General features: G+C 28.4%; 1 protein-coding gene across 1 annotated transcript; it reads right to left on the bottom strand.

Moving 5' to 3' along the window:
* Positions 1–129: 129 nt before the first annotated feature.
* LOC124805918 (uncharacterized) lies at positions 130–27,945 on the bottom strand. The gene is made up of 2 exons (XM_065818281.1): positions 27,703–27,945; positions 130–7,372 (listed from the first exon to the last, which is right to left on the bottom strand). The coding sequence occupies exon 2, from the start codon at positions 7,249–7,251 to the stop codon at positions 271–273; it is 6,981 nt and encodes a 2,326-aa protein (XP_065674353.1). The 5' UTR covers positions 7,252–7,372; positions 27,703–27,945; the 3' UTR covers positions 130–270.
* Positions 27,946–27,967: the final 22 nt, after the last annotated feature.

Genomic DNA, 27,967 nt, shown 5'->3' with positions numbered 1-27,967 from the left:
AAGTTTCAAATCAATTATTATTTTTTATCAATAAATTGTATATTTTATGCTACTATACATAAAAATTGTAAGATAGTTAACTATCTTTTTTTAACTATCTTACAAATTTCAAAATAAACTTTGTGAAAATGACGAGAAATAGTGTTCATAGCTTCTAAAAAGACAAATACATGGGGATTTATTCGCACTAATAATACAAGCATGTTAACATTTAAATATTTTTAAATTTAAGTAATTATTCTTAAATTAATTTAAGTATAACTAAACGGGTCACAATTTCTCGATTACTACTCTAGGGAATAAATTAAGTGAAGAATATTTTTTCAAGAAGTCTGACGAACTTTTTACAGCACAACATTTTTTTTTATGATCTAACAAAGACTCTGAATATGGAACAGCTTTACGTTTATGTGAGCTTTTACAGGAGGCATATTGGTAATTATCTTTTAAAAACGGTCCATCTATCAAACTCGACGTGGTAGTTTCGTTATTGTATTCTTGCGTGGTATCATTTTTGATTAACAAACCTTCTGAAGAAATTATTTCGTTTTCTTGGAAATTAATAGCCCAAGAGTCTTCTTCTTCTTTTATCTTTCTGAGAATAGGTGTATCGAAAGAGTTGTGTGCACTATAAAGATATTGTTCTGTAGGGTTTGTTTCGTTTAAATTGGAAAAAGTAGAAAGACTTGGATTACACGCAGATTCAAAACTGTTCAGATTTTGGAATTCATCAGGATCACTCTTTATTTCATTAATCAAATGTTGTATGTTTTCGTGAGGTCGGTCAACATAGCCAAGTGGATATTTTTTATGAGGTTCATATACAGAACCAAATATACTGATATTATTAGAATTTTTAGTGGACACGTTTTCTTTTTCGAAATCTTCACTTGGATGATGTTTTTTCAAGTATTTATCTTTTAATGAAGGAATTTGTTTGTCGCTTAAAAAATTTTGTTTAACTTTTAATAATGGAGTTTGATTATCTTTTAACGAAGCTACTCGTTTTTTTCTTAAAGAAGTTTGTTTATATTTTAATATTGGAGATTGATTATCTTTTTGCCAAGAAATTCGTTTAGCTCTTAAAAAAATTTGTTTATTTTGGAATATAGAAGATCGATCATCTTTCAACGAAGAAATACGTTTAGCTTTTATAGAAGTTTGTTTATTTTTTATTACTAGAGTTCGATTATCTTTTAACGAAGGAACTCGTTTTTCTCTTAAAATAATTTGTTTATTATGGAATAAAGGAAATCGATTACCTTCTAACGAAGAAATTCGTTCAGTTCTTAAAAAAGTTTCCTTACTTTTTAATATAGAAGTTTGGTCCTCTTTTAACGAAGGAATTCCTTTTTCTCTTAAAGAAGTTTGTTTATATTTTAATTTTGGAGTTCGATTGTTTTTAAATGACGAAACTCGTTTAGCTCTTAAAAAAGTTCGATTTTCTTTTAATAATGGGGTTCGATTATCATCTAACGACAATAATCGATTTTCTGGTAATATAGGAGTTTGGTTGCTTTTTACAGAAACTCTGTTATCTTTAAATGACGAAGTTGTAGCATCTAATAGAAACGTAGAAGTTTTGTTCTTTTTAAATAAAGAAGTGCGTTTATCGTTTAATAAACAAGTTTGGGAATCTTGCAACGGAGAAATCCTATCATCTTTTATCAAAAAATTTTGATTATCATTTAACACCGGATGATTGTTACTTTTAAAAAAAGTTTGATTATCATTCATTAATCGACCTCGACTTTCTTTTATTATGCAACTGTCAAAATCAGTTTCCGGAAATATTGGCAATTGAGAATATTTACTATTATAATGAAGCAACTCCTGTACACAGTTTTCAAGACCAATTAAACTTAGAAATGAGCATGTTTGAGATATTTCTTGACTGTTTGGTAAAAAAAACCATTTTTTGCGCTTATTCCCAATCAGATGATATATTTTATCTCGTTCACCTAAAACAACGGCTGGTATAGAATTGCTACCCATTTTATCATTTGTAAGCGTTTTACTCGTAACATTAACTGTACTATTAAGGGCACATGATGCAAAAGTATAACATGTTTGGACTGCTAAATGATTTGAAGTTGCAAAAATACCACTTGATCTTTGACTAAAAGAGCATGAAGTGAAAGGACAACTTACAGCGTTTGAGGATACGGAAAGAACTTTTTTGCTATTAGCTACTACCGAGCCTTTTAAGGATTCTTTATAATGAACAGATTTGTTTAAACGATCAAGTGACAACTTAACAGTCAAACAATTTAAATTTTTGTTTAAATAATGGTTATCATTTGATGACATTACAGTAGGCAATACTTTTGACTTTTGGTTTAAATTCAATTTATCTATTGGTGCTACCATAACAGGTGGAACATTTGATGTCATTAAAACATTTAAAGAACTTGTTTTTTGATCTGCCTGATTATTTGATATTTTTTTTGGTCTTCCTTTTGGTAATGAAGTAAACGATGAAATACTTGAAATTGGCAAAAAGTGCTTATTTTTCAAATTTAATGGTTTAATTGTTTTTAAATTGAGATAACTATTTGATGTGAACATAACAGGTGGAACATTTGGTGTCATTAAAACAGTTGAACAACTTGTTTTTTGAACTGAGTTTCCCTTCAATGATAAAGTAAAAGCTAACCCATTTGAAATTGGCAAAATATGATTGTTTATCAAATTTGATGGTTTAATTGTTTTTAAATGAAGATTACTGTTCGATGACAAATTAGAAGATGGTATACTCCATTTTGCATTGATGTGTGTCACAGGTGAAATATTAAATTCTTTACTTAAATTTTTGTTACTAGTTATTGATAATGATATACTTTCTTTTGGTGCTATTTTAACAGATGAAGAATTTGATGCCATTAAAACAGGTGGACCATTCTGTGTCATTTTAACAGGTAAAACAGGTTTTTGATTTAAGCAAAAGTTTGCATTTGATGACATCATAGAAGATGAAATATTTGAAATTGACATTATATGATTGTTTATGTTTAAAAGGTATTTTTGACTTACCTCTTGAGTAACAGAAACATCTAAAAATGCTTGAGTTGAAGATGCATCTGAAACATCTGTATTTGTGCGTAATTGAATACTTGAATGAACATTTTGTGTTTGATTTAGTTGTATCTTTGAGATTGGTTGCAATAAAATTGATGAAACACTTGAGCATTGTGAAAAATTATACTTTTTTAAACCTGATTGATTATTTGAAACAACAAACAAAACATTTGCAGAGTTTTTGCTAACACTAGGTGCCACACAATACACTTTACCTAACAAATTCCCTGAAGCAATTTTGTTATCTGTTTGCAAAGAATTGTTTTTTGTGTTATGCATTTTTGTAAGGTCAGATTGTAGAATGCTTGGTACAACTATAGGTTTTATTGGCATACGGTTGGATTTAAGAATTCTTGACATGACTGTAGGTTTTACTGGCATAAGGTCGGATTTAAGAATGCTTGATATGGCTGTAGGTTTTACTGGCATAAGGCCAGACTGAAGAATGCTTGATGCAACTATAGGTTTTACTGTAATTTGATCACATTGAAGATTGTTTGGTGCTACAACAGGTTTTATTGCAATATAGCGAGATTGAGGCTTACTTAAAACAGCAGTAGATCTTGCTAAAATATAGTCAGATTTAAGAATACTTGATACAACTATGGATTTTACTATAGCTTGCTCAGATTTAAGCTTATTTGAGACACCTATAAGTTTTACCGGATTAAGATTAGATTGAAAAATGCTTGATGGAACTGCAGGATTTACAGTAACTTGATTAGATTGAAGCTTAGTTACCATCGTAGATCTTATTGGAATATAGCAAGATTGAAGCTTACTTGAAACAACCGTAGATATTGGTGTGACAAAATCAAATTGTAGCTTACTTGACACTACAATGGGTTTTAATGGAATAAGATCAGATTGAATCATGTTTGAAATTAGCTTAGGTTTTATTGCATTAAAGTTGGTTTGAAGCTTATCTAAGGCTGCAGCAGTCTGAATACTTTTATTTGAGTTTCTTGATGAAACAATGCCATAAGAAATTTGTAAAATATTTGGTTGGTGATGAAAAAGTGTACTTTGAGAAGTACAGGAACTTTTTTCCAGTAAGTAAGCTGAACTTGTTTTAGCTGCATTTTTTGCAATGTTACAACATGGTCTGGAGATGATTGGGTTGGAGTTTTTAACTGCATTAGTAATTAAACCTTCACTGACACTTGTACTGTTATTAAATACTCCAAAAGATGAGGTTGGAGGTAAACCTGGACCCTTACTGCTTACTGAAGAGATTTGTGTGTGTGATTGTTGATTCGAGTTGCATATTAAGTTTGTAGATGCAGATAAGATCATATTTATGCTAGTTGTTGGTGACTTAAAAGATGAAACAATAGCCTCACTAGTTTCAGATTGAGTTGTAGATAAAATAGTTGACTCACAAGTCGCAGATAAAGTTGTAGGTGAAATCATAGTACTACATGTTGCAGATATTGTAGATGACATAATTGCTTCACATGTTGTTGCTGATAATTTTGGTAAAAGATTTGTGCAAATGTCTTTGTTTAATAGTGGTTGACAATATTGAGATAAAACCTTACGAACATTATTGAACAATTTATCTTGATTAGAAACTATATTAGCTTTTATTGTAAAATCTTCTTTCATTATGGAAGCTTCTTTTAAAGGCTTGCTTAATGTGTTTATCTCATTATTTTCTAAAATGTTATTTGTTGAAAATAAATTAGCGTTCAAAGTTGTTGCTGCAATTTTTGTAAAACATTCCTCATCAACTGAAAAATGTTTATTAACTGATGTGGCGTGCTCACCTAATGCTTTTGTGACAATAGCACTGCTGTTCAACATTTCTCCATTGAGGTCATCATCATTTCTTACATTAAGGTCATCTCTAACAAAATTTTTCTTAGCCAGATAAGTACTGCATTTAGAAAGATCAACAGGTTGAATATTTAATGGATGGTTAAGACTAGCTTGGAAGTGTTTATCCTGATGGTTATGAGTTGTTGACAAATTCGTTTTTAAGTTGTTGCAACTATCGGAATATAAAACTTTTAAACTTTTTTGGCTATTTTCTGAGATAATACAAATATCTTCAAGATAAATTATATTTTTATTTTTATTAACTGCATTGTTTTGAATGTTGCAATATGAACTAGAGATGGTTGTATTGCTGCTTACTGCCCCAGTGAAAAGATTTTCCATTATGATTGGATTGCTGTTAAATATTCCAACATATGATGTTGTAGATGAAATTGTAGTTTCATTGCTTACAGATGAGATTGTCAGTTGAGGTTGCAGATCAAAGTTATTGTTGCATGTAATAATTCCAGAAGAAGATATCTTTAAAGGTAAAGCCACATTCTCACTTGCTGTTGGTGATACTAAAAGTGACATAGTACTGTCACAAGCCACTGGAGATATTAAAGGTGACATTTCTCTGCTAGCCAGAGAAGATATCAAAGGTAAAATGATGGTTTCTTTAGCTGTTGGTGATATTAAAGAAGATACAACTGTGTCACAAGATACTGACGATATTAAAGGCGATATGGTGGTTTTGGTAGCTGCTGAAGATGGCAGTAATGAAAACATAGTCTTGCTTGTTGCTGTTAAAAATAAAGGAAAATTAACCTTGGCTGCTGAAGACTTTATAGTTAAAATGATTTCACTAGTTTTTGGTAAAACCAATGCTTTACTTGTGTTAAGACTGTGCTGTTCACTATTTGGAGCACAAGTTGATGAAGTACATACATCCGATTGTTTTAATTTTTTAACAGCTGCATTATTTATCATTTCACAACATACAGTTGATAAATTAGTTTTTATTTCATTACTAGTCAATGATCCTATGATACCGTTGATGTTAAACACTCTAAAAACTTTATTTGTATTATGATTTTTTAACATTTCACTATCACTTAAGTTATCAGTTGAACACGCTGTCTTGAATATGATACCAGATGCACTTAAAGAGTCTTTTATGACACTATATGTTGAATTTATTTTTTCTACTGTAAAATCAATAGAACTACTTGGCCTGGGAACTTTAATAAGAACATCAGTTTTTCTATTTCTTCTTTTCTTTTTTATAATGATCGGTTTATGAGAAATACTTTCAACAGTTTCGCTTGTTTCTTTAGGTAAGTCGGAACTTATCATTTTAGCTGTTTTTTGAATATTGGGTGTATTAGAATCGCTTAATAAAGGAAACTGCTTTTGTGTTTCACAGACTTGATTTTTTAAATGAACTTTACATTCTAACAGACTATTAGTAAAATAATTCTGATTCATTTTAAAATAAGATGCAGGTAGACTTTTTATTTCCTTAGTTGTAGTCATAAAACACTTACGTTTTTTCTGAGTTTCCAAAACTTCACTTTGTTTCCTAGTTTGTAATACTTTACTGTTTGTCTTGTTTTTATAAATTTCCTTTTTTCTTTTTGACCTATTATTTTGTTTTATATCCATAAAATTATTTTCTGAACTTTTAAATTTCAATTCAACAGCTTTACTTAGCTCCATATTAGCTGTTGGATGGTTTCCTGAATCTCCAAATTCTGACTCAAAAACATTGCTATGCTCCAAAGTACCAATTTGATAGTTTTCTGAGTCCTTTAAAATTGACTCAATAACAATTGTTGGGATAAGATCATTTTTTTCTTTGAAATTTTCAATACTTTTTAAAATTGCTTCATTTTTATTTTCAGTAAAAATTAAATTATCCGGAGCAATAGAACAAGATAAACCATCTAGAGTATTATCTCCATTATCTGGAGCATTGTTTACAGCAGAGTGGTCAGTTGCAAACACAGAACTGGAAGGAACTATAAGATTATCTAAGATAGAGGTAACAACAGGACTATCTTGTAAAGTAGTAATAACAGAATTATCTTGGGAAATGCTAACAGTTAATTTATCAGGATAAGTGACAACTGAACTATCTTGACACATGGGAACCACAAAACTGTCTTTGGATGTATCAATACAACTATCATTATTAAAACTTGGTTGATCAGATTCAATAATTCTTTTTCTTATTTTGTTATCAGAATATTCAAATGGAGTGATGAAACAACCACAGTTATTTTCTAATTTCTCTTTAGCTGCAGGTTTTGTATGATTTGAAGTTAGAGCATTGCAAATATCTGTTTTAGGCAATATAAAAACATTAGATGACTTTATTTGTGTAATAGAATGATCACTGCTGTTTTTCATTTTTAAATCAGCATACAAACTTTATTAATGGAGGATTTAAGTTATGATAAGATTTGTCTCAGATAAGATTCAACATTTCAATCTTTCACAACATTGATTTCCAGAATTAAAGTGAAAACTTCTAAACAAAAAAAACTAATTTAAACACAAAAATTAAAGAAATTTAATTTTTTCACAAAATTTAAAGAAATTTAAGTTCGATGTTTATATTTATTCACTTCAATGCGTATTCGCATAACACGCATATTTTTTGTGTTCATTATGAATGCGTCAAGTAAAAATTTTAATAACATAGACATGATTATGTTTATAGTTGTATATTACTGTCATTAGTTGTATAGAAATTGTGAGACATTTAAATAACAAAAGTGATATTTAATTTAATGTGGCAATTATGTTGAGGTTGTTCTGGAGTCAATTCCAAACATCCTGTATGGAATTTAAATCCACTTTGTGCTTGGAATATATTCACCTTCCCACCATGAGTAGGTGAATATATTAAAAAGAGAAAAAAAAAATTGACTATATTATTGGTTTTTTATTTCAATTTCATCTTTTAAATATGCTATTCACTTAAACTAATTATATTAGTTTAAATTTTTTAAATAACATAAAATTTAAATAATGTTATTTAAGATAATTTAAACTAACATTATTAATTTAAATTTTTTTAAATAACATTTTTAAAAAGATGAAAGTGAATGAAAAAATCAAATAATATAGTTATTTATAAATAGTTATACGAAAGCACATTTTCACCATGCTGACACTTCATTACTATGCCACTTCATCTGAAATGCTTGAAACTTAATGGTTCTTAAATATGTTTTGAAAAAATACAGCTCAAATGCTTTGTGTAAACTCTGCAGTTTTTTTTGTTTTAATATTATAAAATCCATGTTAAATCCAAAGTTAACTCCTGATATTTTTGATATTGGTCACCCTTTTATGCACTCTTGTTAGGCTCAATTTATAACTTGATAATCAATGGCAAATGTAAGGTATCAATTTCAAAAGAATCAATATATTGATTCTTTTGAAATTAATGTTTTGTATTTGCTATCACATTAGGGTACATTCAAGAAAAAAATCCTAAATTTTTTTTCAGAGCGTATTTCTTTTTGGGCAAAAAGAGCTTTAATATGAAATACTTATCTTATCATAAACAAAATGAAAACTTGCTAAAAAAATATTAGAAGATAAACTTGCGCAGCAACTTTGAAAAAAAATCCATTGCTTGTTGTAACATTATTATTACTATTACTACTATTATTACTATTATTATTATTGTTATTATTATTATTATTATTGAGAACTAGTGGCTAGATGAAAATAAACACTATTGCAAACCATGTTTGAAATTAAAAAAAAAATCAAATAAGATAATAAAAAATCTTCCTACTTGTCAAAAAGCCATTCAGCAAAATGTTGAAAGACTTGTGGAAAAATAAAAAACTATTTGTATTTAGTACACAAAATTATAACTGATAAAATTTCTACCAAATAGAATATATGAATGTGATATTAAAATATTTACTTTAACATCTTCCCAAAAGAAAACTACAATGCAAAAAGTATAACAGATTTTACAAAGGATATTATAAAATATATTTAGCTAACAGTATGGAGAGTTATATTTGCATGTTTATGATGGTGCTAGAAACATGATGAAAACTTCTAAACTGCTGGATTACAAAGAACACCAACATTGCTCAGATCATGTGCTAAATTTATTTCTGGCTTCTGATGGTTTAAAAAAATGACCCGAAGTCTTCAAACTATTTTCAAAATGTAAAAAAATTGTAACACTAAATTGTAAATTTAAAGCTTTAAATTAGCTGTTCTTATAAAGGAATTTTTATAAATAAATAATGGTGTGGATGTTTGTAATAAATAACAAAAAACTGTAGAAGTAAAAAAAAAAATCTTGATAAACAATTTGTAATTAAACTAATATCAAAAAGAATCAAGCAAGCCTAAATGAGAATCTTATTATTGCAGATAGCAAAAATAAATTATTAAAAAAAAAAAAAAAAATAACTTATTTACAGAAAACTCATGGTACAAATCTAGACAACATAAAAGTTAAAAACTTTAAATATATAGTCGATATAACAATACACTATTTATGACAGGATCTATTGATCAGTTGTATAATGTTGTAAAGTCAATAATTATATCAATTAGCTTTAAGCATCTGAAATTACAGTTCTCCTGTTACCTCGTAATAGGAGTACAGCTCTAAAACTCAGTTTAATGGTTCTAAAGGTTTTCCAAACTCTGTAGTAACTCTCAAAAAAGCTGATTCTATCAACAGCTGTAAAACATCAGAGTATTAACAGTGCCATGTTATGCACGGAAGTGGTTTAGTGCTTTTAGTGTCCATTGTAAAGGCCACATAAGGAGCCCTAAGTTACAACTTTGGATTAATTAATAGGACTAATACAACAGCATAGCTAATTGCTTGGGATGCAATTAGTTATGCATGGTCTATCTAGGAATGAATAAAGTTCTCTTTAACTTAAACCATACCCAAAGTAACTAATAATATCAAACATAAAAAACCATTATCATCACCTAAGTGTTACAAAATATCTTTCACAAATATTCTTGGCCTTTAAAGTAACTTTCCATTAATTGAATTTTATTTCTTGCAAAATTTACCACACTTGCTTGCTCTTTGTGAGATGAATTTAAATTCAGCTGTTCCTACTTCAGATCTCAACATTGATAGCTACTATCCTTTGATTTACAAAGATTCCAATAGTTACATGCTTGGCATATATATCATGTAATGATCTCTTTAAATTTATATAAATCCCAAAGCTGATTGGGATTCTACTCCTGATTTTCTTCGTGAAAGTCTTTTGGCTAATGTCTTTTTTCTCTTTACTGATGTATGCACCTCCTACATAAACTCCTGGATCCAGGCAGGTATGGAAGCTTTTATTCCTTCTTGTCAGTTTCAAGTCAAGCCTCATTCTACTCTACACTTTTTATCTTTTTGTGCAGCTGCTATATCTAATGATAATCATTTGTTATTTGTTAATTGATAATCTTTTTCAAAAGAACAACTCTCTTGACAACAAACTCCATTTTATTATTGCAAGAAATCAATGTAAAAAGTTGTTGCCTGATTCATCCTCCATTTTTCTCAGTTTACTAAATCTTGTATCTTATCTTAGAAGTTAGACTCCAGAGATTTTTGGAAAATCTTTAACAGCATCATTAACAAAGGTATGTTGAACATTCTGTCACTAATTCATGAGTCTGATCTTATTACATATCCCAAGGATAATGCTGAACTACTTGCAAAGAACTTTTCTTTTAATTTGACTCTCGAATCTGCCATCTCCTGCCATTCCAGTTAAATAGGTTTACCCATTGTTAGAAATTTACTCTGGCTTCCATTGCTAAAATCATCTTTGTTAAACTCTTCCACTGCTTGTGGTCCAGACAAAATTCCTGTCATAGTCTTGCAAAAGTGTTCTCCAGAACTTTTTTTAATACTCTCTAAACTGTTTAACAAGTGCCTGGATCTTGTTTTCCTGTCTGCTGGAAAAATAGCATCTGTGGTTTTAGTTTAAAAAAAATCTGGAGAACAGTTTCACCCTCCAAATATCGTCCAATCAGCCTTCTCTCTATTATTAGCAAAATCTTTTGAAATCAACAAATTCTAACATCCAATATGAGTCTAATCCATACAAATTCTAACAACCCATATTACACGGTTTGTAGATTTGGGGTCCTAATATCAATGAAATACCCTATGGAAACCCTTTTAAAGGGTGATAGTGCATGTCATATGGAACACAAAATGAGTGATTTGAAAATCCTGGATTAAAATCCAACAGACTTATTTAGCTTTGAATGTTTTACTACGAAATACCCATACATTTAGGCTATGAGTAGCCCAAAAAGTTTGTTAAAAAAAAATTTTTTTGCATTTTTTTTTACAAAACACAACATATTAGCCTGTAAAATTCAAACCAATATTCTTTAATTAATTTATTTTCTAAGTGAGTTTGTTTTCAAGTTCTGTTACAACCTTGGATTTACATTAATATATTACAGAGAAAAGGCATGTTCTGAAGAAAATGTTCTTTTCTAAAAAAAATTAAATTCTCTTGCTGTTGTAGTCAATGACACATTTTAAAAGGTGACTGGCATAATCTGGGTGCAATGGATCTCTCTTAAATCTCTCCCAGTGAGATTTGAAGTTGGAATGTAGAGCTTCTGTTGCCTGCTCACTAAAGAGGCCGAGTCCAATTTGTTTCATCTTGATGAACTGTGGCACGTGGTAAAACACTGCATGCACTTTGGGAGTCACAGAAATAGGAAGGTTGGTGCAGCTAAGTTTGAACTGTTTAATCTTGGATTCATAGTCAGGGTCCAGGCTTTTTCCAAAGCACGAAGTGACCACTGTCTTGAATAGTGTGAGTGTTTGAATGAAGCCAAGAGCTGGGCTGAAACCTTCTTTTTCTGAAAGCTGTTGAAGCTTATCCAGACCTCTTAGAAGCTTCATGCAATCGTTCCCATTGAAATACCCCCCATGGTAAGGCTGGATAGGGATATGAAGTGATGGAGGCCATTCCTTGGCCCTTGGCCACAGGTCGCAAAGATTTTTAAAGATGTGGTTCACAACTCCAAGTGGAGCTCCATTGGTGGAATAGCCTCAAGGACAAACTTGTCATCTTGAAATTCAATCAAAGGTACATGAATGACATTTTTGAATTCCTTCGACTTTCTTGAATCTCCTCCTGCCTGGATGTATTCAGAATGCTGTCTTCTGATCTGGCCAAAAGTCCGAAGTTGTCCACAATTTTCAAGACCTGGAGATGCAGCATCACACCAACAACAAGGGTGTTTGCTAATGTGAGACTGAATGCCACAAAGAATGTTGGCCAGCTTTAGGTCACAAGAGACAACCAAAGAACCTGTTTGGCATTTTTCTTTGACTCGAATGAGGTCGAAAATGGCCTTCACATTCTGGCAACTCTCAGGAGTGTTTTGTGACAGTGCTATCAGCATCTGCTGCCTAACACTCGTTTTTTTGGTTGATGCTGGTGCCATCAGCTTGATTGTCTTCTGTACTGAGCTGTGTGGAGGAGTCTCATCTTCTTCCAACACAATGTGAGTGAAGCTCACTTTCAGAAATGATCCACCACCATCAATCCCAAGTTTTAAAATGGAAGATTCTGATAGTTTTCGTGATGCTCTGAAAACATCACTGAGATTTGCTGAGGCTCTGGCAGTGCACAACTTGACAAGTTTGACCATTCTCTGCCAATCTGATGTTGCTGACCATGAACTGATCATTAAGTTTCTGGCCAGCTAGAGCAAACTTCAAAGGAAAACTTGGCTCCACCAATCTAATTGGGCTGATTTGATTTAGTGCTGAACCTAGTTTTCGCATGCCATTGTTTAAAAGTCCAGTATTTTGCTGAATTTAAACCATATTTTCTGTTGTGAGTGGTTCTTTGAATAGCTGCTGAGCCGATGACGGACCTTTAAAAACAATAAAATAACATCCATTAGGAAAAAAAATATTTATGCTTGCAATGAGAATGATTTAAAGTAAAATTAGGTTGATGAAATAAAATTGAAGCAGGGTAATTAATTAAGAGATGAATTTTCAATAAAAGCAGTTGCAATTAGCATTTTAATTAATATAAAAGCATTCTTGTTTCTTTTTCTCATAATTAATTATTAAAGGTCATAAATTAAATGTTTGTGAATCAACATTTTGAGTGCCTTTAATTTAGCATAATGATACTATGATAATTAACTAGACAATAGAAGTAATTACCTCTCCTCAATAGCAAAGGTTTTCCACAAGGCTGACTGAGTCTAATAGTGTTATTTGGAGATGCGCTTTTGGATGCTAAGACTGCTGCAGCCACTTGCTCTGCACCTACGGGATCATCTGTGGCCATTCTTCTCAGGTTTTCATGGCGAGTTCCAATGGTGCAGTTGTGAAGAAGTCCTCGGCCAATAATTAACAAGCACTTTGTGCAGCGCTTTTCAGAACTCTGAGAAGTTTGCTTTGGAATTTTTTCCTCAGATTCTTTGACTTAGTTAAACGGATGCTTCTCCTTTCTTTTGTTCTTGGCAATTTGGCATAAAAGGCACTCACAAACTGACGAAACTCTGGTTGTAGGTTTGATAGAAATTGACTTGAAGTCAAAAAGTTTAGGCACATGATTGATTTTTCCAGCACAAAGTTTTCCAATTTGAGATCTGCATGAAACACAAGTAGCCAAAGGCACTCTTTCATTACTGAAATCTATGTCTGTTTGAATCAGTTGAAGAATTTCCAACTTATAGTTTTCAGTCAACTCTTGATCACCCTTTTTCATGCATAAAACACAAACAGATTTTCTGCAATCTTCATGAGTTTTTGCAAATGTAGGCATCTTTAAATTTATTTAAAAAGCGTTCACTGTGTTTACATTTTGCTTTCTTCTTTGAATAATTTCCCGAAAAAATTATTGGCCGGTAATTTTTTAACCGAGGGGCAAAGTTCGAACTTGAGAATTTATCTTGATACATCGGAACAGCAATAAGATGCATATTTGGATAAAAGCTTTTAAAATAAAAAAGTTTTGTTTTTATGCATTACATTTTATATTATATATATTGTTTAAACAAAGCATGTCTTGTAGCATTTTAAGCACTTAAATAGATCGCATTATGGTATGCAAAAGCTTATAAACTTCTTGACCAAAATTATGGTTTGGATGTTAATGAGGGATTTCAAAACCCTTTATTTTGGGCTCCCATAGGCATGCACTATCACCTCTTAAAAGGATTTTCATAGGGTATTTCATTGATATTAGGACCCCAAATCTACAAACCGTGATTAGTCTAATAACTTACTCTCTAAAAATTAATATGGTTTTCAATCTTCTCATTCTACAGATGACTTACTAACTACTGTAACTGAAAGATAGATGGAAGCGTGAGACAAGGGCTGTTACTCTTGACATATCTAAAAAGCTTTCAATAAAGTTTGGAATGCTGGACTTCTTCATAAATTGCTTGTATGTTAATTTCAAATTTATAAATTTAAATTTTTAATTCTACAAGTTTAATTTTATTGTAAACAAAATAACGTGAATGTGTGTTGCATGTTTATATTGATTCTGCAAACAAATTTAACTCATTTTTTTAGCTCACAAAGTGGTATACATTTAATCAAAGAATAAATAAAATAAAATAAAAAAAACATGGTATATTATAATATAAATTATTAATATTATTATATACACAGTAAATTTTTTGATTAAAAGCAAACCACTAGCAATAAATAAGAATCAAGAGAAAAGAAAAACTCAATCAAAATAGTTGAATTTTGAATGAGACATAATAATAAATATAACAAACAAAACTTTTTTATATAAGTTATTAAATTATTCATAATTAGTTTTACAAGAAAAAAAGATAAAAGAGTACACTTAATTTTTTTTAATTTTGTTACAAACTAAATAAAGAGCCCTGTATGTAAGTATTGATAAGCCAGTATAAATATACATGTGAATAATAACTATTTTCTTAACAATAATTTATATTTTAAATAAAACTTTATTTTTGTAACACTACAAAAATTGATTTCGAACACTTCAAATCTTTTGCTACTGTTATTTAACAGTAAGTTAATATCAGTAATTTTTTTTTTTTTTTTTTTTTTTTTGTTATTCATCTCCTCAAGGCCGATAAAGCCACTACAGATGAGGAGGCTACTTAATAGTGGTTATAACCCTCTCTCAACTCTATAACTCCGAAACACAAACCTTGATTTAATTGAACCTTGAAATAATTTGGGAAAGATGCTATTTTAGTTTTATATCATGGTCTACTAAATTACACGGTCATGTATGTTACATGTATGTTAATTTTTTTCTCCGCGCAGAAGCCTTAATTATCAAGGTTTGTGTTTCGGAGTTATAGAGTTGAGAGAGGGTTGTAACCACAACTTATGTAGCCTCCTCGACTGAAGTGGCCTTCATTGCCTTGGTGAGGTGAATTGAAATAAAAAATAATAAAAAAAGAGAGAATGACAGTGCAATATGAGAAAAATTTAGATTTTAAAAATCATAAAAGGGTTAAAAGAATCTTTTAAGAAATTTTTAAATAATTTTCTAAAAAAACTATTTTAGAAAACTATTTAAAATTGAAAAAGTTGAATCATATCCTGCCTAATATGCGTGTTGCATATGGTTGTAAATCTGCATAGAACAGCTCTTTGAAAGATATAAAGTTTCAAGTTTTAATTTTCTGTTAAAAAAAAATAAACAGTTACTAAATTATTGGGCTCATTTTTTAAACCATAGTGATTGGGTGTCTTCACCAAATTATGTTTTGCAAGAAAATAATGAAAGTATATAATAATGAAAGTTTATAATATGCTATAAAATCCAGGCTAAATTAGAATCTCAACCCTTTTGCAATTTTTTCAAGCAAATGCTTAAAACACATTATTATTGTTTTGAGAAGACCACCAAAAATTCATATTTATCAAGAAGATAAAATTCAAAAAAATTGAATGGAACAAGCGAAACATTCACTAGAAGATTTTAAAACATCTCAATTGAGTAATTTATTACAATTTCATATTTGATCAATTAAAATATTTTTCATCAGTTCTTTAATTGATAAAAATTGATTATATGTTGCTTTGGAATATAAAAAAATAATGTTCCACTTCCTTCATGGTTTGAGGTCACAATGTCAAGTTAACTAGTTTGAGGTCATTGAGGCCAAGTTAACTTGATTATACTAGTATGATAGAAAATTTGCATTGCACATAAAATTTATAGCTTCTTCTGATAAAAAATATACTTGATATATATATATGATGAAACAAGTAGTTGAATATACTATAAAACAAAACCACAATATTCTGCCAATATATTTGACATGCTATATTGTTAAGATATGACATGATATATTGTTAACATCTAAACAAGCATATGAAATTTTGCTTGAAATGTTTCCATTACCGTTTATAGAATAAACTAAAACAGGATAAAGTTGATACAATAAAGGCTGTTAAAACACATTAGAAAGATTTGATACATGGAGATATATCACTAATAGTAGATGAATTCTATTTTCAGAAATAGGTAAATTAGTTTAGTGGTGCCTACCAGGGTTGGGGTAAAATACATTTTAAAATACAAATACATGGACTTTAGATTTCCAAATACAAATTCAAATACAAATATATGTAATCAGAGTTTTTAAATACAAATACAAATATTTGCATTTTAAGATTAGAAAAAATACAAAGACTTTTTCAATACACAACTGATAATATAAACTGATAAAATGATATATTAAATAGAAGAATGAAAAAAAACCTTTTGGTTTTTCTCAAATAAACACGGATTAACCTCGTTTAAGGAATTACAAATAAATTTCAATCAAATACAAATATTTAGGAAATTTTTAGTTAAATACAATACAAATATGCCAATTTAGCCTATTATTACCAAATACAAATACAAATATAATCCCAACCCTGGTGTCTACATGGGTGCAGATGATTGGTTTAGGGCACTTTCAGAGCAAATATCAGATTTTATTAGTTACTAAGCGAAAGTGCATTTGTGTTTTTTTAGTGTCCTGTATTAAGAGCATTTAGTTTGCTTCATTCTAAAACAAACAAATTTCATTGTTAACCAATGAAATTTGTTTATTAACATTATTCAACTATCATTCGATTGCTAACTTAAATAATTTAAAACTTCTTGCAAAAGTCATTTTGAAGACAATAGAATGTGTGAAAAAAATGATTGATTTGTAAATGTAAGCATTTAACTTGCTTCTTTTTTGTTAATTCTTTTATAATTAATTTTTCTTTTATTATTAATTTTTTATTAATTCCTTTTAATTTTAAATTACTTCTAAAAAATGTATATTACGACTATTATAATATCCTATATGATATATAAAGCATGTTTCAGTACAAAAGTGTCAAGTATTACTAGAAACCAGTGAAAAAATCTATCCTTGAACCATATCCAGCCAACCCAGATATACTTCAAACTACCTATGATAGATTTAACATCTATACATAGGTTTTATATTATCTATTGGTTCTAAAAGCTAGCTCAGACATGTTCCAAACACAGAAATATACTCCCATGGAAACAGCAATTATGTATGCAACTGTACCTATATATTTTAGTCATATTACTAGAAACCAGTGTAAAAATTTCATCCCTGAACCATATCCACCCAACTCAGCCATACTTCAAATTACCTATTATGGATTTAGCATCTATACATGGGATTTATATTATCTTCTGGTTCTAAAAGCTAGCTCAGACATGTTACAGAAACAAACATATTTTTCCGCGGAAACAGCAATAATGTATGTAACCATGTGATACGCTATAATGATACTAAAAGCATTGCACAATAAGAAAAGAGAAGTATATCATTAATAAATATGAAGAAATAAAAAAAAATTCGTAATAGATGTGTATATGTGTATATTAGCCTAGTACAGAAAATAGTCTTACCTCTCAAGTCTAAACATAAATAATTTTAAAAAAAGCAAAAATATGCATCAGAGGATTAGACCAAGTTGTCAAGCCCAAGTGAAATAAGGAAAAAAATAAGGAAGAGAGAAAAGAAAAAAATATATATTTAACAGCTGTTCAAAACAAAACAAAGACACTATAGTAAAGCATTTAGTAAAAAATAATAATGATAACTTAGACACCACGCATGTAATAGAAATGTAATGAAAACTAAACAGGACACATAAGTAACCATAAATCTACAGTAAATCCGAAAGTTTAACAGACTTAAAACAAATATACATTATATTTAGTTATATCAATATTAAAATGAATAAATATAAAATGATAGGAGGTATAAGATAAAGAAAAAACATTGATTTTGTGTAATCATAATTTAGGTAGTGGTGGTAAAAAACTTGTCCTCAGAATTGCGCTTATTATTACCAGCATTTCAAAGAGGCTCAGCACTAATACTTAGTTTATCTCGTCAGTTAAACATCATTGCCATCTATGTTTTACCCCACAATTTATACCTACTCCATACTGCAGTAACAACCACAAGCCTAACTTTACCCAAATTAGTAAAGCACTAATATTTTTGAAGAAATAATAAGAATAGTGAAAGATGTGAATTCAATAACAAATAATATAACAAATTTAAGATAATATATATATATATATATATATATAAATATATATATATATATATATATATATATATATATATATATATATATATATATATATATATATATATATATATATATATATATATATATATATATATATGTATAATAAGATAAGTATATAAAAATAAAACATAAAATTTCTTTTTAACAAAAATGAAAAAAAAACCAATAGACTAAAATGCAAATGATAATGTAAAATAATAAAAATTATTCTAATATAAAACCGCAAAATACTCTACTGCACTACCAATGTGATAAATGCTGAAATAATAAATTATAAAAATTATAAAAACAACAAAACCATACAAAGTTTAACGCTGCTATAGATATCTAAATTAAATGTTGCTAACCAATCAAAATTATTTGTTTTGTTTTTACATTTAGTTTCCTTCATATTAAACTTAAATTTAATTTATTAACCAATCAAATTTGTTTATTAACCATCATTTAACTATCATTCGAATACTAACTTAAATAATTTAAAACTTCTTTCAAAAGTTATTTTGAAGACAATTGAATGTATGAAAAAAATGATCAATTTGTAAATGTAAGCATTTAACTTTATTATTACTTCTAAAAAATGCATAATATGTCTACCAAGAAAAAATTAAAATAATTTCACATGCAACTCAAGAATCAATTTAAAAATAAAAATAAAAAGATCAATTTGAAAATATATGAATTTAAAAAACATACTACAAATTCAATCAAAGTAAAGTTTTCATTTTAAAATTCCAATAAAGTATAAGTTTAAAAGCCCTTAATGTCTAGATATATATATTTTTTAATTTTAGCAGTTACTGTTATGTTTTCTACTGTGTTATTTAAGAGTAATACTCTTATAATTAGAATTATTAGGAGAATAATACTTTGAATAATTATAATATTTCTATGAATAGATATGCATTAAGTATTGTAACTTAATTGTAAAGATTATATAGTGTTTAATTGTTTTTTGTATCTATTATCTTTAGTGAAACGTTAAGGCTTTTATATACCTTCACTCAAAAACTCATTCATACAAAATTAATGTCTAAGGCAATTATATTGTTGCAATCCTTAATAATTGAGCTGTTATGCTGTTATGTCTTTCTCAACCAGACACAATTAAAGACGGCTTTTAAACCCTTCCTTATATTCAAAAAGATACTGCAAACCTGTTTTTAAAATGCACAAGGTGAAATTATTTTGTTTATTTAAATATTATTAAACGGTTATTTAAGAAAAGCTTTAAAAATTACATTTGTACAATAAGTTTCTTATGCACTGTTTATTTTCAATGAAACAAAAATTGCAAGTTTTAAAAGTTATTTTCCGGAACAGAAAGACATTTCTAGTTTTCTGACTTTTTATTATTATTTTTTTTTTAAACATCTTTGCTTCCAACAAGGCTGCAAGCAACCACTTATTAGAGTTGGAAGTTAGTGGAAGAGAAAAAATGAAGTTTATAGAGCAAGATAACAATTGACGGACGACTTAAAGGATTACAAATTATATGAATCAGTAAAGCAAGATGAAGGAAGCGAATTCCAAAGAGCTGATGTTTGAGGAAAAAAGCTAGACAAATAAGTGTTTTTGGAGCACTTAGGAACAGTCGCAGAAAAAGGATGAGACTTAACTGAATGACGAGTAACACAAGAATATTAGCATATTTGTTTTATAGTATTTGTAGAAAAGAGAAAGAGAAGCAATATTGCGACGATATGATAATGGTTGTAGGTTGGCTGCAAGAGCAGGTCCAACTATGTTTTTAATGCATTTTCGCACCTTGTCTAAAAGAGAAAGGACATCATTAGAAGATCCGCCCCAGATATGGCAACAGTACTCCAAACATGGCCGGATTTGAGATTTACAGAGATAGAGAATAGAATCCGAAGTAAGAAAGTGTCGAGCTTGATAAAGAGATGCAACCTTAGCAGATGCTAATTTTGCAACTAATTTGATACATGGTTTCCAAGAAAGATTGAAAGTAAGAGTTAATCCTAGAAAATGAAGAGTAGATGAATCATCAAGTATATCACGGTTCATAAATATAGAAAGATCTAAATTATTGCGATAACGATTGGCTGAAAAAAATTGAGTTTTATCTGTATTGAAGTTCACCAGCCACTGTGAGCCCCATGCTGTAGCAGAAGTGAGGCCCTTTGCAAGCTCAAATGCCCCCTCCAAGCAATCAGAAAGTGTTGGTTTCTTATCACAACAAGAGTAAATGGTAGTATCATCAGCAAACAATGCCACCTTAGATGTGAGAATATCTGGAAGATCGTTAAAGTAAATTAAAAAGAGTATAGGGTCAAGGTTAGAACCTTGAGGAACCCCTGAAGTTACAGAATAAGAAGAGTGCTGTTGATCGAGGACAACTTTTATACTACGATTGGAAAGGAAGGATTCAATAATCTTAAAGGTGTTGCCAGATACACCATAAGAATAAAGCTTATGGAGAAGACCAGCATGCCAAACTTTATCAAATATTTTACAAAAATGGTGAACCATTTCATATTCAAAACAATAATCTAGTCCAAATAAACTTGGTAATACAATGATTTTTGATGATATTAAAATAACTTTTTTAAGGCGACTAGCTGATTGTCTGCTCTCTACACAACTCTGTGTTCTCAAGCAAAGTGGCAACTTATCAAAAAAGGCTTTTCAGTTGCATCCATGATAGTGAAAGCAAGTCCCTGAAGGGGCGGTATGCTGTATGGAAATGGCAAAGAGTTCAGTTTATTAATAATCTGCTGAAAAACATGGAAATACATTTCAACTTTTTTATAATGGATGATATCGTTTGACAAAGATATCATTTGACAAAGACACCATTTCAACTTTTTTTGATCTTGACTCATACATTTTCTTCTATGTCTAGTAAACAAGGATTCTAAAGAGTTTTTGTAAAAGTGTGTGGCTCTTTTTGTTGGGCAATGTGATAAACAACTTTGTATGATGCTTCCAAACACTGTTTTTGTGTTAGAGTAAAACCTAGTCTGGGTAAAGTAAGGGCTTTCTCAAATTGAGCTTTTTTAGCACAAAAAACGTCAACATTATTGAATGCATTACCCAGGTGGACAGATTTAAGATGTTCTAGTGACTTTGCTGGCTTCAAACTGCTAATAGTAAGCACTTTGCCACATAAAAAGCACTGTGGCATTAATGCTCCATCTTGTTCAGTAACAAAAGTGAAACCATAGGTGACATGAATCATTATTGTTTCTTTTGTTAACAAAATGTAATAAAGAATAAAGTTATTTTCTACAAAAATACACTTTAATTAATAAAAAACTAAACATTATCAAACTTCACATATCTTGCTATCAACTGAAAATATAAAAACTTTACCATTCACAAAATTCCACACTGTAATTTTTTTCATACTCGTACCAGCTACATGGATCCCCAAAACACATATCATGACCAAAAGTTAAGAAGCTTTGCTATAAAGCTTAAATTTTCTCAATATCAACAGATAAGTGGTGGGTGATTTCTAGTAAGGTTACTAGAAGTTCAACATTCAGAAATTAATTTAGCATTTCAGTCTTCAATTAGCAAAAGTGAAAATTTTTCAAGAAGATTGAATGGTCAAAGCAGTGGTTAATGTATTTCATATATAAAAATTGTCAAGTCATGCAATGTGGAAGAAAAAATTCATTTTGAATATTCAATTCAAATTTGGAATCCTCAATAGCAATAACAAATATTATAAATAGATAACACGAAAGTTTTAATACTTTTTTGTAATGGCATTGTGTATACCACAAATTCCCAATGGGTTTAAAATTTTCAAATTTTTTTTTTGGGTGAAGTAATACAAAAATATTAATAAAAATTCTTAATATTTTGTAGAGCAATGACAATAAATACTTCCAATATCACAAAAAGCCAGTAAAAAATATATTCCTGGCTAACACCCTGCATACAAACACAAAAACATGGTATAGATACAAATATGTATATGTAATTGATAAAAAATGTCAGTTTTAAGTGAATATATTGTAATATCATGATTGTATTTGTAATGTTATATAAGCTATCGTTTTATGATAGTATCAAGATTAATTATAATATCTTTTTTTGTAGTCGCACAGTCATTTTTTTTCTTATAAATAAATCAATATACTTTTTATTTTTTCTTATAAATAAATCATCCTTTGCAATGACATCGCAAATGGAGGAAGCATCTTTTTAATGGTAAAAGGCTGAAAAATAGAAAAAAGAAAAAGCAAATAAAAATAGAAGATTTACAAAAAACTAATGAAGTGAAAACAATGAAATTATTAAAGAATATAAATTGAAGAAAAATATTAAATAAACAGAACAACTAAAAGCAAAGTTAAAAGAAAAAATGTTCTTGAGATATTCAAAAATGAAAAACTTTAATAAGTTATCATAAGAAAACAAAACAAAAAAAACAATCTTTAAGTTTTATTAATCTACTTTGTTTGCATTGTTTATATTGTTATCGTGTATTTTTGTGTATTAGTTTGCATTGTTTATACTGTTATCGTGTATTTTTGTGTATTGATTATATTGTCATGTATTTTTGTGTATTGTTTATATTGTCGTGTTTTTTTGTGTATTGTTTATAGTGTAGTGTACTTTTTATATTGCCGTGCTTTTCTATTTTTGTTTATATTGATGTTTTTATACGTGTATTGTTTATATTGTTGTGCATTTTTTTTTTTTCTTTTTTTTTTTTTTTTTTTTTAATGTGGTGTTGCTGCTAATTATATTTATTATTGTTGCGTTTTTACATTTGCTGCTATTATTCAAGTGATTTCATTTTTTTTTTGTCTCATAGTATTTAATAAAATCTTTTTGTTTTCATTTTATTTTTTATCACCCTTGTCAGTGTGAATGAATGAGATTACACAACAATTAACAGTCAGAATCCGATCGTTAAACATTGTGTTATCTCATTCATTCATTATCTCTCATTTCAGCTCATTCACTTTTTCCTTTTTTGTTACTAGTCTGGCTTTTTTAATAGTTATTGTTCTTTTTTTTATTATAACTATTTTATGGTCACTATCTATATTATTACTTTTTGCTGTTTGTTTGTTTTTTACTTTATTTGTTTATTTTGTTAAGGTGTCACCCCAACGACTAGTTTTTAAGTATACGAGTGACACCGAACCTAATTTAATAAAAGTATAAATAAATCTGTAATTTTTCAATTTTATGGGCAAATAAATGGATAAAAAAAAATAGGCCTCTTAGAATTAGCCTCTAAAATGTAACAAACATAGCCATGTAATATAAATGGGGGTTAAAGTAGAATAGAAAATCAAGTGGAACGGTGTTAAAAAGTTCAAATTATGTATTCAAAAGGATGCGGAATACCCCATTTAGGTGCGGAATTAGTCCTTCAATTTTTTGCTGTAGGTGTATTTTTGTTAGGTACATTTTAGATGTATTTTGAAGACTCCAGTGAAGACCAAAATTACTACTTCTATTTAGTGTTACTTTAAAGGCTTAGCATTGTGGAGGAAGGGAGCAGGGGTCAGAGAAATGAGTGGAGGCAACAGGGGTTAGGGGAGGCACACTAACTCCTGGATATATTTTTTTTGTACTTGTGATAAATTTATTTTACAAATACTTTTATGTGCCTTTTATCATAAGTATCAAGTAAACGTCTAAGACATTTACTTAATAGTTATGATTAAAAAAAATGACATTGTTTTGTCATTGTTGATCACAGACAACTTTTGATAATCTTTAGTCTATTGAAACTTCTCTCATCATAAGCAGATATGAAAAAGTTAAGTCGATTTTGTAGAGTATAGACAAGTTATGAAAACATGATGTCATCTATTTCTCTTTTAAGAATGGATGTAGGTCTTTCATTTGTAGTTCAGTCGTCATTGCTGGAGATACTAATGTACTCACTTTGAAAGAAGGGCCAGCGCAAGTAGGATTCAAGTGGGGAGAAAAGTTTTTGCATAAAACATTTTTGATGCATAAAAATGAATCTTATATATTTTTATGTACTTTCATAAGTTAGTTACCATTTGCAAATAATTACAGTTTTATGAACATCTGTGACTGAACAGTCTTAGTAGTTTTGATACACTGAACAATAAAATATTTTTTCAAATTTTTTTTAGGTGTTCAAAGAAGTCCTTACAGTCTTATCACATAGCACTGCTGAAGAGCATTTGAAAGAAAGCTTAAGCTTCTTTCCTTACTGATGTTATAAGACTTGCCAAGAGGTGGCGTTGCACCATAAATCTCTAGCTTCTGAGGCAAGCCCGCTAACCACTGCGCTAAAATTTAGGAGGCATCAGCTGACTTACCTGAGAAGCGTGGGGAGGGGGCAGCTCCCCTATCTTATGTGAAATGTCAAAATTAAATAGTTATACTACGAAAAAACTTTTGAAATGAGCTAATTTCTGGTGTTAAAATAGAAAAAAAATAATATAAACAAGAAATAGTTTTGTTTATAAAATTATTTTAGGAAATTTACAATTTATTATCAATATAAATTTAGCTATATATATTTATATATATATATATATATATATATATATATATATATATATATATATATATATATATATATATATATATATATATATATATATATATATATATATATATAATATATATATATATATATATATATATATATATATATATATATATATATAAATATATATATATATATATATATAAATATATATATATATATATATATATATGTATGTATATATATATATATATATATATATATATATATATATATATATATATATATATATATGTTACTGTTACCCGCAGTACCAGGAATTAGCAAAATGCTAATGTTTATAGTATAATTTAATATTGCAACTCTGAGTTTCATGTGTTATCACAATCATCAGGCAAGTAGTAAAAGTTTAATTTTGCTACGATTTGTTTAGTGGAAATACGGTATATATTTGTATTTTAGATCGTTACGAGACGGAAATTGATTAGAAGTTAGGTTAATAATATTATTAATTTGTTTTTAGTTGGCTAATAATTGTGAAATAGTTATATGTTAACAACATTAAACATATAACTATTTCACAATTATTAGCCAACTAAAAACAAATTAATAATATTATTAACCTAACTACTAATCAATTTCCGTCTCGTAACGATCTAAAATACAAATATATACCGTAATGTCCACTAAACAAATCGTAGCAAAATTAAACTTTTACTACTTGCCTGATGATTGTGATAACACATGAAACTCAGAGTTGCAATATTAAATTATACTATCAACATTAGCATTTTGCTAATTCCTGGTACTGCGGGTAACAGTAACATATATATTATATAGCTCTAGTTTATCTATTGAACACTCTTTTAAGTATACAATATTATACATGATAATATAAAGATATTTTCTTTATTCATATATATACACTTACGTATATATATATATATATATATATATATATATAATATATATATATATATATATATATATATATATATATATATATATATCGTGGTCAAGTTTTCAAAACCAAATAGGATTTGCATGGTTATGCATATTATAGCATGAAATCACATGCCTTCCTGGCAAAGCCTGATTTATAGCTTGTTTGTTTTGTATTTTTTTTAATTTAGCTTTTAAAGAATAATATTTATCATAAATACATAATTATATAAATAAATACTATATATAACATTCATTAACACAGATATAAAAAATCATTAATTGTAAATTGTTACTTCTTTTAAAAGCATTTCAATAATATAAAAACATCAAAAATCAAACTTATTTATTTGTAACAGCTTTCAAAAATATTTTTGATTTTTTCTATACTAAAACATTTTTTTATTTCTTTAATGATTTTTATTAACTTTAATGATTCTAATAGAAAGTTCTTTAAAGAGAATTTTGTTGTCTATGACAGTTATTTTTTACAGTAACATAATATATACTTTTTAATAAGATTTATTATAACAAATGCATACTTATATAATTTATATAATTTAAATCAGAAAAATTATATTCAACTTTCAATGATGTGAATGAAACAAAAATCATCATTATTAAACTGTTATTTTACTTAAAAGCATTTTGCTTCTATAAAAACATAATAAAAACAAAACTTTCGATCTTATTTATTTAAAAGATATATTTATGAATCTTTTTAATATAACATTGTGCGATCCCAGGCCTACCTGATTAAGCTGGATATATCTATATATATATATATATATATATATATATATATATATATATATATATATATATATATATATATATATATATATATATATATATATACATTTGTGTGTTGTCAGAAAGTTAAGACCATTAATTTAATTACAAATTAATAGTTTTTTAAAAAACTGCAAAAACGCAAATTTAATTAACAAGAATGTTTTTAAAAACATTCTGAATGTTATTAACAATATAAACAATGTTTTTATTTTTTTTTTTTTAATAAAATATTTTTATTATTTTTTTTTTTACTGTAAATCATGCGCGGAGTGTTGCTACATCGACTATCTTATAGCCTGACTCTCAACAAAGTGCTGCTTTATTGACTGACAAATAGCCTGACTTGCAACAGAGTGCTGCTACATCTACTATCTTTTAGCCTGACTCCCAAGGGAGTGCTGCTACATCGACTGAGGGTTTGGTTAGGGCAGGCAGTCTATCAATTATATTCACAACCAAAAGATGGTTTGATGTGATTTATCTAAATTAATCACAACTTTTTCTATTAATATTGCAATTTGATAGAGCTTATGTTTGATAATGCCTATGTTGAAAAATTATCCTTCTGAATAGCCACTATACTTTAACTTAATATGATGAAGTACATTACAGTGAATAAACAGCAATAAAAAACTATTTGTAGATGGATATGTGATTGATTTGAAAATTTTTTTATTTTTATTTTATTTTTAAGAACTATTTTACCCTCGTTATTATTAGTTAATTATACAATTTGACTTTTAGTTTTAACTTTTAGTTAAAACAAAAATTAACTTTAATGAAACATTGACTTGAAAAGGAAGCATTATAAACTAAAATTAGAAAACAAACTTCAAAACATAAATTTAAAAATCATGCTAACTTATCTTTACTTAAAATTTAATGAGCACCTTATAAACATTTTAAAACTTATTTTAGTTTTTGTATTGTATACTGTTGTATACCCAAAATAGTTGTGGTCAGTAGTTAGAACAGAGATAAAATATGAATATATGCAATAAGGATAAACTAACAGAATATTTTTACTTACAAATTACACCATAATAAAAATATTTTTAACACATTTCATTCATATCTACAATAGTATTAGCAAACTAAAATAACTTAAACATGATAAATTATTCCGTGACGCAAATTTAATGAAAGCGTCGAATCAATTGAGTAATCAAATAAAACGTTTTTACTCTCAGAGGTGGTCGATAAAATCGTTTACCGTATTATTGTTTGTTTCAAAAGAAAGATGGTTTCATGTTGCGCAAAATATGTTACGTATAACAAGGTAATCGCACCTTATC

Source organism: Hydra vulgaris, chromosome 14 (genome assembly GCF_038396675.1).
Source record: "Hydra vulgaris chromosome 14, alternate assembly HydraT2T_AEP".
In the NCBI taxonomy this organism is placed as follows: domain Eukaryota; kingdom Metazoa; phylum Cnidaria; class Hydrozoa; order Anthoathecata; family Hydridae; genus Hydra; species Hydra vulgaris.
This window is presented reverse-complemented; position numbering and strand designations above follow the sequence as displayed.